The sequence below is a fragment of the Hemiscyllium ocellatum genome, chromosome 13 (assembly GCF_020745735.1).
Source record: "Hemiscyllium ocellatum isolate sHemOce1 chromosome 13, sHemOce1.pat.X.cur, whole genome shotgun sequence".
Lineage (NCBI taxonomy): Eukaryota > Metazoa > Chordata > Chondrichthyes > Orectolobiformes > Hemiscylliidae > Hemiscyllium > Hemiscyllium ocellatum.
Genome location: NC_083413.1, coordinates 5240991 through 5258301, shown reverse-complemented (window position 1 = coordinate 5258301; position 17311 = coordinate 5240991). Strand labels below are relative to the sequence as shown.

Sequence of the window (17311 nt, the reverse complement as noted above, 5' to 3'; positions counted from 1 at the left end):
TTGGCCCATATCCCTCTACACCCTCCTATTCAATTACCCATCCAGATGCCTTTTAAATGTGAGCGAGTTTTGAGAAGATTTGTAGCTCAGGTTGAGATTCTGCATCTAGGTTTGCCCGCTGAGCTGGAAGGTTCGTTTTCAGATGCTTCATCACCCTACTAGGGAACATCTTCTATGAGCCCCTAGACAAAGCATTCTGGTTTTTCCTCCTTTCTATTTATATGTTTGGTTGCCTTAGGTTAGTGATGTCATTTCTTGAGGTGATGTTATTTCCTATGGTGATGTCATTTCCTGTTCTTTTTCTCAGGGGGTGGTAAATGGGGTCCAAGTCAATGTGTTTGTTGATAGAGTTCTGGTTGGAATGCGATGCTTCTAGGAATTTTCGTGCATGTCTCTGTTTGACTTGTCTTAGAGTGGATGCATTGTCCCAGTGTCAAAGTGGTGACCTTCCTTATCTGTTTGTAAGGATACTAGTGAGAGAGGGTCATGTCGTTTTTTTGGCTAGTTGATGTTCATGTATCCCAGTAACTAGTTTTCTGCCTGTTTGTCCAATATAGTGTGTGTTATAGTTTTTGCATGGAATTTTGTAAATGACATTAGTTTTGCTCATTGTCTGTATAGGGTCTTCCAAGTTCATGAGCTACTGTTTTAGAGTGTTGGTGGGTTTGTGGGCTACCATGATGCCAAGGGGTCTGAGTAGTCTGGCAGTCATTTCTGAGATGTCTTGGATGTAGGGGAGAGTGGCTAGGGTTTCTGGGTGTGTTTTGTCTGCTTTTTCTGTAGTACTATTTGTAGTACAGAAGCAATCATCCCAATACCCACAAACGAAGCTGCATCAGAACATTATTTCAATGAGGTAAAAACAATGACTGCAGATTCTGGAAATCAGAGTTTAGATCAGAGTGGTGCTGGAAAAGCACAGCAGTTCAGGCAGCATCCGAGGAGCAGTAAAAATCGACGTTTCGGGCAAAAGCCCTTCATCAGGAATACAGAGAGCTTGAAGGTTGGAGAGATAAGCTAGAGGAGGGTGCGGGGTGAGGAGAAAGTAGCATAGAGTATAATAGGTGAGTGGGGGAGGGGATGAAGGTGATAGGTCAGGGAGGAGAGGGTGGAGTGGATAGGTGGAAAAGAAGATAGGCAGGTAGGACAAGTCCGGACAAGTCATGGGGACAGTGCTAGCTGGAAGTTTGGAACTAGAATGAGATGGGGGAAGGGGAAATGAGGAAATTGTTGAAGTCCACATTGATGCCCTGGGATTGAAGTGTTCCGAGGTGGAAGATGAGGCGTTCTTCCTCCAGGCGTTGAGTGGTGAGGGAGCGGCAGTGAAGGAGGCCCAGGATCTCCATGTCCTCGGCAGAGTGGGAGGGGGCGTTGAAATGTTGGGCCACAAGGCGGTGTGGTTGATTGGTGCGGGTGTCCCGGAGATGTTCCCTAAAGCGCTCTGCTAGGAGGTGCCCAGTCTCCTCAATGTAGAAGAGACCGCATCGGGAGCAACGGATACAATAAATGATATTGGTGGATGTGCAGGTAAAACTTTGATGGATGTGGAAGGCTCCTTTAGGGACTTAGATGGAGGTGAGGGAGGTGGTGTGGGCGCAGGTTTTGCAGTTCCTGCAGTGGCAGGGGAAGGTGCCAGGATGGGAGGGTGGGTTGTAGGGGGGCATGGACCTGACCAGGTAGTCATGGAGGGAACGATCTTTGCGAAAGGTGGAAAGGGGTGGGGAGAGAAATATATCCCTGGTGGTGGGATCCATTTGGAGACGGCGGAAATGTCGGTGGATGATTTGGTTTATGTGAAGATTGGTAGGGTGGAAGGTGTGTCTGAGGGCGGAGGTGCGGGATGTGGACGAGATGCGTTGGAGGGCATCTTTAACCACATGGGAAGGGAAATTGCAGTCTCTAAAGAAGGAGGCCATCTGGTGTGTTTCTGTGGTGGAACTGGCCCTCCTGGGAACAGATACGGTGGAGGTGGAGGAATTGGGAATATGGGATGGCATTTTTGCAGGAGGTAGGGTGGGAAGAGGTGTAATCCAGGTAGCTGTGGGAGTCGGTGGGTTTGTAAAAAATGTCAGTGTCAAGTCGGTCGTCGTTAATGGAAATGGAGAGGTCCAGGAAGGGGAGGGAGGTGTCAGAGATGGTCCAGGTAAATTTAAGGTCAGGGTGGAATGTGTTGGTGAAGTTGATGAATTGCTCAACCTCCTCGCGGGAGCACGAGGTGGCGCCAATGCAGTCATCAATGTAGCGGAGGAAGAGGTGGAGATTGGTGCGGGTGTAACTATGGAAGATGGACTGTTCTACGTAGCTAACAAAGAGACTCTCCACCCTCCCTCCTGACCTATCACCTTCATCCCCTCCCCCACTCACCTATTGTACTCTATGCTACTTTCTCCCCACCCCCACACCCCTCTCATTTATCTCTCCACCCTTCAGGCTCTCTGCCTTTCTTCCTGATGAAGGGCTTTTGCCCGAAACGTTGATTTTACTGCTCCTCAGATGCTGCCTGACCTGCTGTACTTTTCCAGCACCATTCTAATCTAGACTCATTACTTCAATGAGCCACCACACACTGCAGCACAGAGGGACTACACAGAGCAGAGGAAAATCACCTATACCATGTATCCAAAAAGAATGGGTACCCAATGAACACAGTCCGCTGATTTCTGAGCAACAAACCCAAACAAGCAGACACAACACATCCAGCAACCCTAACCACTCCCCCCTACATCAAAGACATCTCAGAAATGACTGCCAGACTACTCAGACCCCTTGGCATCATGGTAGCCCACAAACCCACCAACACACTAAAACAGCAGCTCGTGAAAAACCCTATACAGACAATGAGCAAAACTAATGTCATTTACAAAATACTGTGCAAGGACTGTAACAAATACTAAAATGGACAAACAGGAAGAAAACTAGCCACCAGGATACATGAACATCAACAAGCTACAAAACGACATGACCCACTCTCACTAGTTTCCTTACATACAGATAAGGACACCATTTCGACTGGGACAATGCACCCATCCTGGGACAAGGCAGAGACACACACGAGAATTCCTAGAAGCATGGCATTCCAACCAGAACTCTATCAACAAACACATTGACTTGGACCCCATTTATGACTCTCTGAGATAAAGAACAGGAAATTATATCACCACAGGAAATGACATATCCACAGGAAATGACATCACCAACCCAAGGTAACCCAAACACATAAATTGAAAGCAGGAAACACGAGCAGTGCTTTGTCCGGAAGCTCACTGAAGAAGTTACCTAGTATGGCCACGAAATGTCTGAAAATGAACCTTCCAGCATCTGCAGTCCTCACTTTCTCTTCCAGCTCAGTGGGCAAACCTACATTCAGAGCCTTTTAAATGCTGTAATTGTACCAGCCTCCACCACATCCTCTGGCAGCTCATTCCATACACATACCACCCTCTGTGTGAACACATTGCTCCTTAGGTCCCTTTTATATCTTTCCCCTCTCACCCTAATCCTATGCCCTCTATTTCTGGACTCCCTGACCCCAGATGGGCATCTATTTATCCTATCCCATCCTCTACAAGGTCACTCCTCAGCCACTGACACTCCAGGGAAAACTGCCCCAGCCTATTCAGCCTCTGCCTATAGCTCAATCTGCTCCAATCCTGGCAACGTCCTTTCTGAACCCTTTCAAGTTTCTCATCTTTTCTATAGCAGGGATATCAGAATTGAATGCAATATCCCAAACTCTATGTAAACAAGTTGCCCATCATATATTTTTTAAAACTTTCTCTTTCCACTTTCAACTCTATGTAAACAAGTTGCCCATCATATATTTTTTAAAACTTTCTCTTTCCACTTTCCACTTTTGAACTCCCCCACCCTAGGGGAAAGACCCTTGCTATTCACCTTATCTATGCCTCTTATGATTTTATAAACCTCTATAAGGTTACCCCCACAATATCCTACACCTCAGTGAAAAAATTCTCAGGCTATCCAATCTATTTTTATAACCCAACCCCCCCATTCCCAGCATGAATTTGTTAAGTGTGTACAAGACAATTTTCTGATCCAATATACCTACTAGAGAAGGTGCAAAACTTGACCTACTCTTGGGAAATAAGGCAGGGCAGGGGACTGAGGTGTCAGTGGGGGAGCAGTTTGGGGCCAGCGACCATAATTCTATTAGATTTTAAATACTGATGGAAAAGTATAGACCAGATCTGAAAGTTGAAGTTCTAAATTGGAGAAAGGCCAATTTTGACGGTATTAGGTAAGAACTTCCAAAAGCTGATTGGGGGCAGATGTTCTCAGGTAAAGGGACGTTTGGAAAATGGGAAGCCTTCAGAAATGAGATAACGAGAATCCAGAGAAAGTATATTCCTGTCAGGGTGAAAGGGAAGGCTGGTAGGTATAGGGAATGCTGGATGACTAAAGAAATTGAGAATTTGGTTAAAAAAAAGAAGGAAGCATATGTAAGGTATAGACAGGACAAATCGAGTGAATCCTTAGAAGAGTATAAAGGAAGTAGGAGTATACTTAAGAGGGAAATCAGGAAGGTGATATGTGGCTCAGTGGTTAGCACTGCTGCCTCACAGCACCAGAGACCCGGGTTCAATTCCCACCTCGGGCAACTGTCTGCGTGGGTTTCCTCTGGGTGCTCTGGTATCCTCCCACAATCCAAAAATGTGCGGGTTAGGTGAATTGACCATGCTAAATCGCCGTAGTGTTAGGTGCATTAGTCAGGGGTGAATGTAGTGGAATGGGTCTGGGTGGGTTACTCTTCGGAGGGTCAGTGCGGACTTGTTGGGCTGAAGGGCCTGTTTCCACACTGTGGGGAACCTAATCTAATCTAATCAAAAAGGGGACATGAGGTAGCTTTGGCAAGGAGAATTTAAAACGTTTTTACAAATACATTAAGGATAAAAGGGTAACTAGGGAGAGAATAGGGCCCCTCAAATATCAGAGCTGAAAATGTGTTGCCGGAAAAGGGCAGCAGGTCAGGCAGCATCCAAGGAGCAGGAGAATCCCCTCAAAGATCAGCAAGGTGGCCTTTTATGTGGAGCCACAGAAAATGGGGGAGATACTAAATGAATATTTTGCATCAGTATTTACTGTGGAAAAGGATATGGAAGATAAAGACTGTCGGGAAATAGATGGTGACATATTGCAAAATGTCCAGTTTACAGAGGAGGAAGTGCTGGATGTTTTGAAACGGTTAAAAGCGGATAAATCCCCAGGACCTGAACAGGTGTACCCGAGAACTCTGTGGGAAGCTAGAGAAGTGATTGCTGGGCCTCTTGCTGAGATATTTGTATCATCGATAGTCACAGGTGAGGTGCCAGAAGATTGGAGGCTGGCAAACATGGTGCCACTGTTTAAGAAGGGTGGTAAGGACAAGCCAGGGAACTGTAGACTGGTGAGCCTGACCTCGGTGGTGGGCAAATTGTTGGAGGGAATCCTGAGGGACAGGATGTACATGTATTTGGAAAGGCAAGGGCTGATTAGGGATAGTCAACATGGCTTTGTGCATGGGAAATCATGTCTCACAAAGTTGATTGAGTTTTTTGAAGAAGTAACAAAGAAGATTGATGAGGGCAGAGCAGTAGATGTGATCTATATGGACTTCAGTAAGGCGTTCAACAAGGTTCCCAATGGGAGACTGATTAGCAAGGTTAGATCTCATGGAATACAGGGAGAACTAACCGTTTGGATACAGAACTGACTCAAAGGTAGAAGACAGAGGGTGGTGGTGGAGGGTTGTTTTTCAGACTGGAGGCCTGTGACCAGTGGAGTGCCACAAGGATCGGTGCTGGGCCCTCTACTTTTTGTCATTTACATAAATGATTTGGATGCGAGCATAAGAGGTATAGTTAGTAAGTTTGCAGATGACACCAAAATTGGAGGCGTAGTGGACAGCGAAGATGGTTACCTCAGATTACAACAGGATCTGGAACAGATGGACCAATGGGCTGAGAAGTGGCAGATGGAGTTTAATTCAGATAAATGCAAGGTGCTGCATTTTAGGAAAGCAAATCTTAGCAGGATGTATACACTAGGTAAAAGCAATGACTGCAGATGATGGAAACCAGAGTCTAGATTAGAGTGGTGCTGGAAAAGCACAGCAGTTCAGGCAGCATCCGAGGAGCAGGAAAACCGACATTTTGGGCAAAAGCCCAACCTGATGAAGGATGTAGACACTTAATGGTAAGGTCCTAGGGAGTGTTGCTGAACAAAGAGACCTTGGAGTGCAGGTTCATAGCTCCTTGAAAGTGGAAACGCAGATAGATAGGATAGTGAAGAAGGCGTTTAGTATGCTTTCCTTTATTGGTCAGAGTATTGAGTACAGGAGTTGGGAGGTCATGTTGTGGCTGTACAGAACATTGGTTAGGCCACTGTTGGAATACTGCATGCAATTCTGGTCTCCTTCCTATCAGAAAAATGTTGTGAAACTTGAAAGGGATCAGATAAGATGTACAAGGATGTTGCCAGGGTTGGAGGATTTGAGCTACAGGGAGAGGCTTTTCGCTGGGGTCGGGGAGTGCAGAACTAGAGGGCATAGGTTTAGGGTGAGAGGGGAAAGATATAAAAGAGACCTAAGGGGCAACTTTTTCACACAGAGGGTGGTACGTGTATGGAATGAGCTGCCAGAGGAAGTGGTGGAGGCTGGTACAATTGCAACATTTAAAAGGCAATTGGATGGGTATATGAATAGGAAGGGTTTGGAGGGATATGGGCTGGGTGCTGGCAGGTGGGACTAGATTGGGTTGCGGTATCTAGTCGGCATGGACGGGTTGGATTGAAGGGTCTGTTTCCATGCTGTACATCTCTATGACTCTATAACACTCTGGTAAATCTTTTCTGAATCCTCTCCAATTGAATAATATCCTTGCGATTACAGCTTGAGCAGAACTGGACACAATATTCCAGAAGACATGGGTGGGGAATACATTGTTTGGATAATTAAATGCCAGATAATCAAGGTTCCTCTACAATCAATCTTCTTTTCTGTTGGGTTGGCAGGAACAGGGTACATGAAGTTGACCAGGTATCCACTGCAAGAAACTGTACACCAGCCTGGGAGTTGCAAAGAAAACATATCTCTCAATAGTTCCCTTCCCATTTCTTACACAAGTGGCACTTATGAGCCCTATCCACACATTCACATTGTATTCCTTAGCCCTTTGCTTTCCCACTGCACCCACCTTGTTTCAGGCTTTCAATTCCATCATTGCTAGTACTATCACTTTAAGAGTGATGTAACTTTAAGAATCTCAACACCCAGTTGAGTCAAGTTCCTGGATCTTATCGTATCACCAGATGCTTTGGCCACAGTTGTGACAATACTTTAACTTTAAGAGGTGTATCTTTACTATTTTTTTATGAAGCATGGTCTGATCAATGCCAATAAAGTAAACAGCTTGTGAGTACTTGGGGTTTTAAAAAAAATTGGAGCAATAGAGGCAGCCTGAATGGGTGAGGTCAGGCTCCCAAAGATCCAGGATTTAAGTTTACTTTTCAGTAGTTTTTGGAGTTTTGAAGCTACCATTACATCTCTCCCTGCTACAGCAAAACACTTGTGCTCTCTCTCTTTCTCTCTTTCTGCCAGAATTTTCTCTTGATGTTCTTTCTTCCTGGACTGGAGAGTTGCCTGTGAGACAACCTATTTTGCTGAATTTGCCTTTGCCAAGGGTGGGTTTATGGGATGTCAGTCTATTGGAACAGTTACTGTTTAGTAGTTAAATAATCTACTCTTCTGTTAAGTTTTCCAATAGAGTTAAAGTATAATCAACATTTCTTTCTTGTGTTTGTATATCAACTTTATAGTAAGAATAGAATGTGTTTTCATTCCAGCTGAGTAGTGTAGCCAATTGAATTACATGTGGAACAAAGCAGCTTACACTTGCTTTTAAATAAGATGGAAGTGAGGGTGTGCGCTATCTCCTGGATATATTTGAAGGGGGTTTGGCCTGGCTCCCTCGCACACTGCATTGTAGAACCTGAGACAAAGGGCAGCTCTAGAGATGACGCGGAGCGGTTGATACCAGATTAGCTGGAAACAAACCCTCCAGAGATCTCCAAGTAAACACTTATGTTACATGTAGATCGCACCAGCAATCATTGGAACTACCATGACTGCTTTCTGTTTCACCCCAACCACTGTACCCTCCCCTTTCAATTAATTCATTATCAACCCATCACATGGTCAACCCATATGGATATGCAAATTAGGGGTAGGAGTAGGCCATTCGGCCCCTCAAGATGATGCTGCCATTCAATACAATCCTGGCTAATCTGTTTACATTTCAAATGTCACATTCCCATTGGCTTCCAAAGTCCCTTGGTTCCCAGGCCCTCTCGCTTTCTCTCACAAACGTCATTACCCGCTATCACAATGAGACATTGGTCATTTTCAAAAATCGTGTTGTGCAATGCAAAGGGTCTAAAGCGATGTGCAAGCAGAGCAAGGATGATGTGACAAATAAACCATTCCACCCAGTGAGTAGCATGTGCCTGGAATGCACTGCTTGGCATTCAAGAGTGAATTGGATGGTGACCTGGATGGAAATGGTGTGCAGGGAGAGAGAGGAAAGACAGGGGCACTGGCTGGCAGGGAGATGACACGGACAAAGAATCATAGAATCCCTATAGTGTGGAACAGGTCCACACCGGCGCTCCGAAGAATAATCTACCCAGACCCATACACCTACCCTATTCCCCTACATTTACCCCTGCACCTAACATTATGGGCAATTTAGCATGGCCAATTCACCTAACCTGCACATCTTTGGCCTGTGGGAGGAAACCGGAGCACCCGGAGGAAACCCACTCAGACACGGGGAGAACGTGCAAACTCCACACAGTCACCCGAGGCTGGAATCGAACCCAGGTCCTTGGCGCAGTGAGGCCGAATGGCCTTGTTCTGCATTGTAACCAATCTATGAAATGCGTGTAGATTGTCACCAATGCTGCATTTGTGTAGAACAGCAGACGCTTTGTGCTAAACTTTCCCAGTCCTCGGGCAGGATGGGAGGTGGGACTGAGAGCAAAAGTGGAAAATAGCATGTAATACTAGTATAACTAATATAAGATAACGTGCACAACTAGCATAACTTGACTTGCTCCCATTTACAAACCATTAAACCAGAGTGAGTGCAGCTCGGCAGAAACTCATGAGTCGGCCAATGGAGAGAGAAGTTGCTGCCTTTGGGATCTTCCCAATGCTGATCCGAATACGGTTAAAGCTGGATCCCAGAGTCAAGCTGGAGCGAGATTCCCAGCTCCAATCCAGTGACGGTCATTGATATGTGCTGTCCACCATTCCAGCTCAGACCGCCTGTGATGTGACGTCCACACGTAATGGCCCAACTTCTCTGACTGTTAGGAATTTGTCTATTTTTTTAATTGACTTGTTCAGAGATGTTACTACACCGGCTGTGGAGCAGCTGGGACTTGAACATGGGCCTCCAGGTCCCGGGGTAGGGACACTACTCTTGCACCATAACTAGGTCCTTGTACAAGCGTGCAGAGAGTTATTTTCATTCGGAAACAGTCTCCTGGTGTTCTACCTGACACAGCAATGCCTAGATCTCTCCCTCTGTGAGATTGCCAGCTGCACATTGCACTGGCTGTCTGTTTGAGTCTCCAACTTCACTGTTTCACTCATTGTCTTTAAATGACCATCTGCAGGAACATGAAAAGTGATGCCTTGCCGTACCAGTACTGGTGCCCAACTGAGGGCATTGCCTGGCATCAGTGTTCTGATGGCTTCAACAAAATCAGTCCTGTATGAAATCACTACAGTGTGGAAGCAGGCCATTCAGCCCACACTGACCCTCTGAAGAGCATCCTACCCCATAACCCTTGCCACTAACCACCTAGCCAGCACATCCCTGGACACTATGGGCAATTTGGTATGGCCAATTCACTCTAACCTGGAATGAGCACGTTGTCTCATGAGGAGCGGTTGGACAGACTGAGTTTATTTTCACAGGAGTTGAGAAGAGTGAGACTGATTTGATCGAAGTTTATAATATCCTGAATGATCTCCATAAGACCATAAGACATAGGAGTGGAAGTAAGGCCATTCAGCCCATCGAATCCACTCCACCATTCAATCATGGCTGATGGGCATTTCAACTCCACTTACCAGCATTCTCCCCGTAGCCCTTAATTCCTCGAGACAACAAGAATCTATCGATCTCTGCCTTGAAGACATTTAGCGTCCTGGCCTCCATTGCACTCTGCGGCAATGAATTCCACAGACCCACCACTCTCTGGCTGAAGAAATGACTCCGCATTTCTGTTCTGAATTTAACCCCTCTAATTCTAAGGCTGTGTCCACGGGTCCTAGTCTCCTCGCCTAACGGAAACAATTTCCTAGCGTCCACCCTTTCCAAGCCATGTATTATCTTGTACGTCTCTATTAAGTCTTCCCTTAATCTTCTAAACTCCAATGAACACAATCCCAGGATCCTCAGCCATTCCTCATATGTTAGACCAACCATTCTAATCCCCTGAGGATCGCTCATTACATTCCCACAACTCTAATCTCCCAAGGACAACTCATTACAAACCCATGACTCTAATCTCCTTCCACAACCCATTACAAACTCATGACTCTAATCCCCTGAAGACAACCCATTACAAACCCGTGACTCTAATCCCCTGAAGACAACTCATTACAAACACATGACTCTAATCTCCTGAAGACAACCCATCACAAACCTGCTACTCTAATCCCCTCAGGACAATCCATTACAAACCCATGACTCTAATCCCCTGAAGACAACTCATTACAAACCCATGACTCTAATCCCCTGAAGACAACCCATTACAAACCTACGACTCTAATCTCAAGAGGACAATCCATGACAAACCTGCGATTCTAATCCCCTGAGGATCACTCATTACATTCCCACAACTCTAATCCCCCAAGGACAACTCATTACAAACCTGTGACTCTAATCCCCTGAAGACAACCCATTACAAACCCGTGACTCTAATCCCCTGAAGACAATCCATTACAAACCTGTGACTCTAATCCCTGAAGACAACTCAATACAAACCCATGACTCTAATCCCCTGAGGACAATCTATTACAAACCCACAACTCTAATTCCCTAAGGACAACCCATTACAAATCCGCGACTCTAATCCCCTAAGGACAGCCCATTACAAACCCACGACTCTAATCTCCTGAGGACAATCTATTACAAACCCGCGACTCTAATTCCTTGAGGACAACCCATTACAAACCCGCAACTCAGTGGGAAGGTGTGGAGCGGTTGGAAGGAAGATGGACAGGTATGCTCAGGGCAAGGGGGTTGGGTAGAGAGGAAGGGCTGGGTTTGGGATGAGTTGGGGGCGGTGGGGAGATTCGGAAGCTGGTGAATTCTATGTTGAGGCCGTATGGTTGAAAGCTCCTGAGGCGGAAGGTGAGATATTCTTCCTCCAGTTTGCGTGTGGTCTTGTGTTGATGGTGGAGGAGGCCCAGGATGGACATGACATCAGGGTGGTGGGAGGGGGACTCGAAATGGATGGCGACCAGGAGGTGGGGTTGATTAGAGCGTACGGACTATAAATGCTCCTTGAACTGGTTCGCGTTTTTATCTGACACTGATTTCCAGCAGATCCCATATTTCTCAGGCAGTGGAAGGAGCTGAAACATGAACAGCTCAGGTGGGAAGCATATACCTGTTGTGTCATTTGAAATTAGTATCGAATATTATCAGTCCCCACCCCCCCCACCCCTCCCCTTTGCCACTAAACCAGAAGCTGTTTGGGGAACAAATTAGACCAATACCCAACAGAGTTAGAAGGATGAGCAGTAATCTTATTGAAAGATCTGGAGGTGATTGGACAGGATGGATATCACGAGGATGGGAGAAAGGCCTGGTTAAAGAATAAAGGGGTCAATTTCTCTTCCACAGAAGCTAGTGCTAGAACGGTCTTTATTTTTATTCAAGGCTGAGTTTTGTAGATTTTTGACAGACCAGGGAATGGAGGGTTATGAGATGGTCAGTAAAAACTGAGATCACAACCAGATCAGCCATGATCCTATTAAAGGGTGGAACCGTCTCAAAGGGCCGAATGGCCTCCTCCTGCTCCTAAAACAATAAATTCCATGATGTGGAGGTGCTGGTGTTGGACTGGGGTGGACAAAGTCACAAACCACATGACACTAAGTTACAGTTGGTGTGCTGTGATTTCTGAATAAATTCAATGAACATAGTTAAAAAATGATCCACACCACCCCCCCTCCCTTAAAGGGGAACAGTAACAAAACTTTAAACAAAACTTATCAAACTGAACCAAAATAAGATTTTGGTAGGTGCTGTTGAGCTCCAGCCTCTCTGGTGCTCACTAGTTGTGGACGAGAGTCTCTCCGCAAGTGTACAAGTAATGATCCAATGACTCACCCCAACTGTATCAATTAATCTTGTTACTGCACTTAACCCAAATCTGTGTTGTCATCTCAACAATTCACTGTAAACAATAGGTGATGGAATTAAAAGCCATCTATCCAAGCTAGCTGACGGCACAATGACAGCTGCTATTACATGCAGTGTAATGGGAAGTTTAACATGGCCGCAATAATAGGTTATGTGTTTGGGGAAAATTATCACAGTCGTAGGCAAATAGAAGGTCACCCACTTTGAGCTTTAAGAGGACAAAGCAGGGTAATTTCGTAAGTAGGCCATTTTAAAATAAAAACTTTCTTTACTCCCCAAAGCTTTCTCAAAGTGGGATACAATCCTAAACTTATGATAAAATCTCTAAACCCAGTTCTGTCATCAGATAGTGACCAAACGCAGGCTGAATACTTCCCCACTCAGAGGAAGGTGACAGCACCTTTTGTTCGCTGACAGAACAATAGGAGTCAGAGAATAACAACAGCAGGAGTTCTCTCTCAGGCTAACCGTCTGGGAGATTCTGCTGACTGCAGTGACAACATTGCCATTGAGGATCACAATTCAGTGTTTAATATAGGATGCAGTATGTAATAAAGATGAGGAAATGACAGTACGGGGGAAGGGAAAGCTTTGCTAATTAGAACATATCGCTAGATGAATTTTTAAAAGTCAAATTTCTAAACGTACTTTAATCACAACTTGAAATGACAACAGCAACGTAAGGTATCACATTAATTATGCCTACCACTGTTAACACTGAGCATTACACCAGATAGTACCAAGGAGGTAACAGATTTTGAATTACTTCTGTTAGTGAGGAACAACTGCGGCAGATAGTTGTTACCCCCAGTTGGGTTGTTAGCACAAGATGTGGGCACGCAATCAACATTGGCATAACAGCTCAGCATTATTACAGATTGCCACTGAGCATCTATTCAAATCAAGTCAGTATCTGTCTCTCATAAAGTACGCACATACACTTTATAGATGTTGTCTCTGTATCCCATCTGTCTGGATATCATCAGGGTATTCTACATTGCATTCAGAACTCAGATGACAGAAAATTTCATCCTGCGATTGATTTGAATTGCAATACTTCCATTAAAGCATGCAACAAAAAATGTTCCTTTTTCAAATTAAGTATATTTTTCTTTATTTGCTTACAGAACACAGAATCAGGATGGTCATAGATAAGGTGAATGACAAGGGTCTTTTCTCAATGGTGGGGGAGTTCAAAACCATGGGGTGTATTTTTAAGGCAAGAGGAGAAAGATTTAAAAAGGAGTTATGGGGTAATCTTTTTACACAGAGAGTGTTTCATGTGTGGAATGAACTTCCAGAGAAAGTGATGGATGCAGGGACAGTTACAATGTTTAAAAGACATTTGGATAAGTACATGAATAGGGAAGGTCTGGAGGGATATGGGCCAGGAGCAGGCAGCTGGGATTAGATTTGTTTGGGAACATGGTCGTCATGGACATGGTAGACGAAAGGAGGAGTAAATGACAGCAGATACTGGAATCTGTACTGATGGACCGAAGGGTCAGTTTCCAAGCTGTATGACTCTATAACCCAATGAGTACTGCACAGGAACAGGCCCTTCAGCCCAACACTTACAGAAATTATTTATTGGATGTTTCCTTGTTCGGTATGCACACCCCGATATAGGGTAAATGTTAGCTAGTTCAACAAATTACGTGGGGAGGCACCGTGGCACAGTGGTTAGCACTGTTGCCTCACAGCGCCTGAGACCCGGGTTCAATTCCCGACTCAGGCGACAGACTGTGTGGAGTTTGCACGTTCTCCCCATGTCTGCGTGGGTTTCCTCCGGGTGCTCCGGTTTCCTCCCACAGTCCAAAGATGTGCGGGTCAGGTGAATTGGCCATGCTAAATTGCCCGTAGTGTTAGGTAAGGGGTAAATGTAGGGGTAGGGGTAGGGGTATGGGTATGGGTGGGTTGCGCTTCGGCGGGTCGGTGTGGACTTGTTGGGCCGAAGGGCCTGTTTCCACACTGTAAGTAATCTAATCTAATCTAATCTAAAACATTACAGCTCGGCTGTAGATTGATATAGTTCAGAAAGGCCAAGTCTGAAGTTTGACAGCTGAATTTGTCACTTAGACTGGTATCTGTCTACCTGATCATTTCCAGTATTTTGCCACATCAACAAGTATATCAGTACAAGAGCAATATTTGAGAAGCATTTAGACAGACACATGAACAAGTAGGGAACAGAGGGATATGGGGCATTTGAAGACAGATGAGATTAGAGTCAGATAGTTAGTCAGAGAGTCAGACTAAACTAGTCCCACTTACCTGTGTCTGGCTGACATCCCTCCAAACCTTTCCTGTTCATGTACCTGTCCAGATGTCTTTTAAATGGTGTAAGCGTACCTGTACCCATCACTTCCTCTGGCAGATCATTCCACACACTAACCACCCGCTGTGTGACAAAGTTGCCTCTCAGGTCCCTTCTAATTTTTTCCCATCTCACCTTAATTCTAAGCTCCCTCATTTTGATCTCTCCTACCCTTTGGCATCACGGTCAGCACAGACATAGTTGTCTGAGGGGCATGTCTTTCTGCTGAACTATTCCACAGTCCTATGTTCTGTCAAGGAGTCAATTTATTCCACTTTCCCTTAATGCCCATTGATGTTTTTCTAGAGTAATGCAAGGTATGGGAGCAGGGGGTAAAATGTCATTTTGATGGGGTCACTACATGGCCTCAGACTGCTTGCTGAAACAATATAGAGTCACATCAAACCCCTGGTTTTTAGTGGACACAGCTGCGAAAATCACATGGTGGTCACATTCCAGTCAATAAATTATAGAACAGCGAGGAGAATTCGATTGGATTTCTGGGCCTCCTTGCTTGATATTGGGGCAAATAAAGACAAGCGATGAATGGTTAGCGATGCTGAAACTTGAGGGGAGGTCGAGCGTAGAAACCCAACGTGAACAGTCCCATTTGAGAGAGACAACAGGTAGTGAGTTAAAGCTGAGGGTCACTAGGCCCCAGATGGGAGACAAGGCTGGGTCAGCAGGACTCCTTCATGATAACTAAGTGGGCGGTACGGTGGCACAGAGACCCGGGTTCAATTCCCGACTCAGGTGACTGACTGTGTGGAGTTTGCACATTCTCCCCGTGTCTGCGTGGGTTTCCTCCGGGTGCTCCGGTTTCCTCCCACGGTCCAAAAATGTGCATGTTAGGTGAATTGGCCATGCTAAATTGCCCCTAGTGTTAAGTAAGGGGTATGGGTGGGTTGCGCTTCGGCGGGTCGGTGTGGACTTGTTGGGCCGAAGGGCCTGTTTCCACACTGTACATAATGTAAGTAATCTAATAACTTCAGCAGTTGTGGAGGTTGAACCCAAAGTACGGATATCTTGCTAACTGAGCTAACTAGACACCTGCTTTGCAATAGCAAGTTCAAATAGACAGAAAAGTCAAGGCTGTCTTTGTGTTGTGTGGAAGCTGAGGCCCACAGGAACCCAGCAAACCCTCAGAGAAATGTGACCGACGTTCTGATAAAAACCAATCCCTGATTATTTTGCCAACACATTGCCCAGTACTGCTGCAATAAGTCCCGTCGATTTCCAATACCTACTCAGCACAGAGACAGAATGTTCGGCCCAAACAGGTCATGTTTAGAAACATCATCAAGTAAAATGAAGGGACCCTTCAAAGCTGCCATGGGCCCCACACAAAGTGAGAAAGACCCTTTCCGAAATAGCTCCGTTCACCTTCACCTATAATGCTGTCTTGAGTAGATATGTCACACTGCATATTGCAGCTTCTTTAATGGAAATCTTGGTTTTATTCAGTTATATTGAGAAATTTTATAAGTTTATATGAGAACAGGAAAATTAACCATCCTCAATCAATTTTCCCACACTGCCTATGAAATGGGTTTTGAACATCTCTTCTGGTGGATCTCAGTGAAATCTTATATTTCTCCCTCGGTTGGAAGATCTCACAGGCATTTCCTGTCCTCAAAGGAGAGTAACAACATATCCTGCCTGGACTCTGCTTTCTGTGGTCACTTCCATGATGCAGTGCAGTAGAAGCTGTGAAGCGATGGACACACTCGCACATGACTTACCTTCGGGACACACACAGCTGTAGCCAGTGGCTCTGCTCAGACAGGTAGCTCCATGTTCACAGGGCTGTGAGGTACAGTGATCGATCTGGGACTCGCACACTTCTCCTGTGTAACCTGGCAACACAGAAAATATCCAGCAAATGTCACTGCTCCTCATACCCATGAGCAAAACGAGTCAGGAATTAAGCATAAGAAAGATTGCCACTGCTCAGCACTCAAAGTGCAAAAGACAGTTCTGTATAAAGTGTTTCCAGCTCATTTAAAATATGAAAACCTTCTGCCTTCAGAGATGAGGCAGCTAACACAGACTCTCCCAGTGTCCTGGCCAACTCCTATCCCTCATCCTTTGAGTGGCACTGTGACTCAGTGGTTAGCACTGCTGCCTCACAATGCTAGGGATTATCTGTGTGGAGTTTGCATGTTCTGCCTGGCTTCCTGCTCCAATACAAAGATGTGTGGGCGAGGATGGATTGGTCATGCTAAATTGTCCCATGTGTCCAGGTATGTGCAGACTGGCTGGAATGGCCACGGGAAATGCAGAGTTAGGATAGGTTAGTCTGGGTGGGATCTTTTTCAGAGGGCCAGTATGGACTTGATGGGCTGAATGGCCTGCCTCCACACTGTAGGGACTCAATGAGTGAAAATAGATCATCTTTTCATTTACCTCGCCCTTATTTGATCCTGTCAATGGCGAAAGCTTATCGGAGAGATTAACAACTTAGGAATTAAGGGCTACGGGGAGAATGCGGGTAAGTGGAGTTGAAATGCCCATCAGCCATGATTGAATGGGGGAGTGGACTCGATGGGCCGAA

At 45.5% G+C, this 17311-nt stretch overlaps 1 protein-coding gene across 1 annotated transcript in view; it reads right to left on the bottom strand.

The window, feature by feature from the left end:
• Positions 1-17311, bottom strand: part of dner (delta/notch-like EGF repeat containing) — a 311214-nt gene that overhangs the window by 52392 nt on the left and 241511 nt on the right. Inside the window, exon 7 of the mRNA XM_060834494.1 lies at positions 16500-16613. Within this exon, the coding sequence (XP_060690477.1) occupies positions 16500-16613 (114 nt within the window). The remainder of the gene's footprint in view (positions 1-16499; positions 16614-17311) is intronic.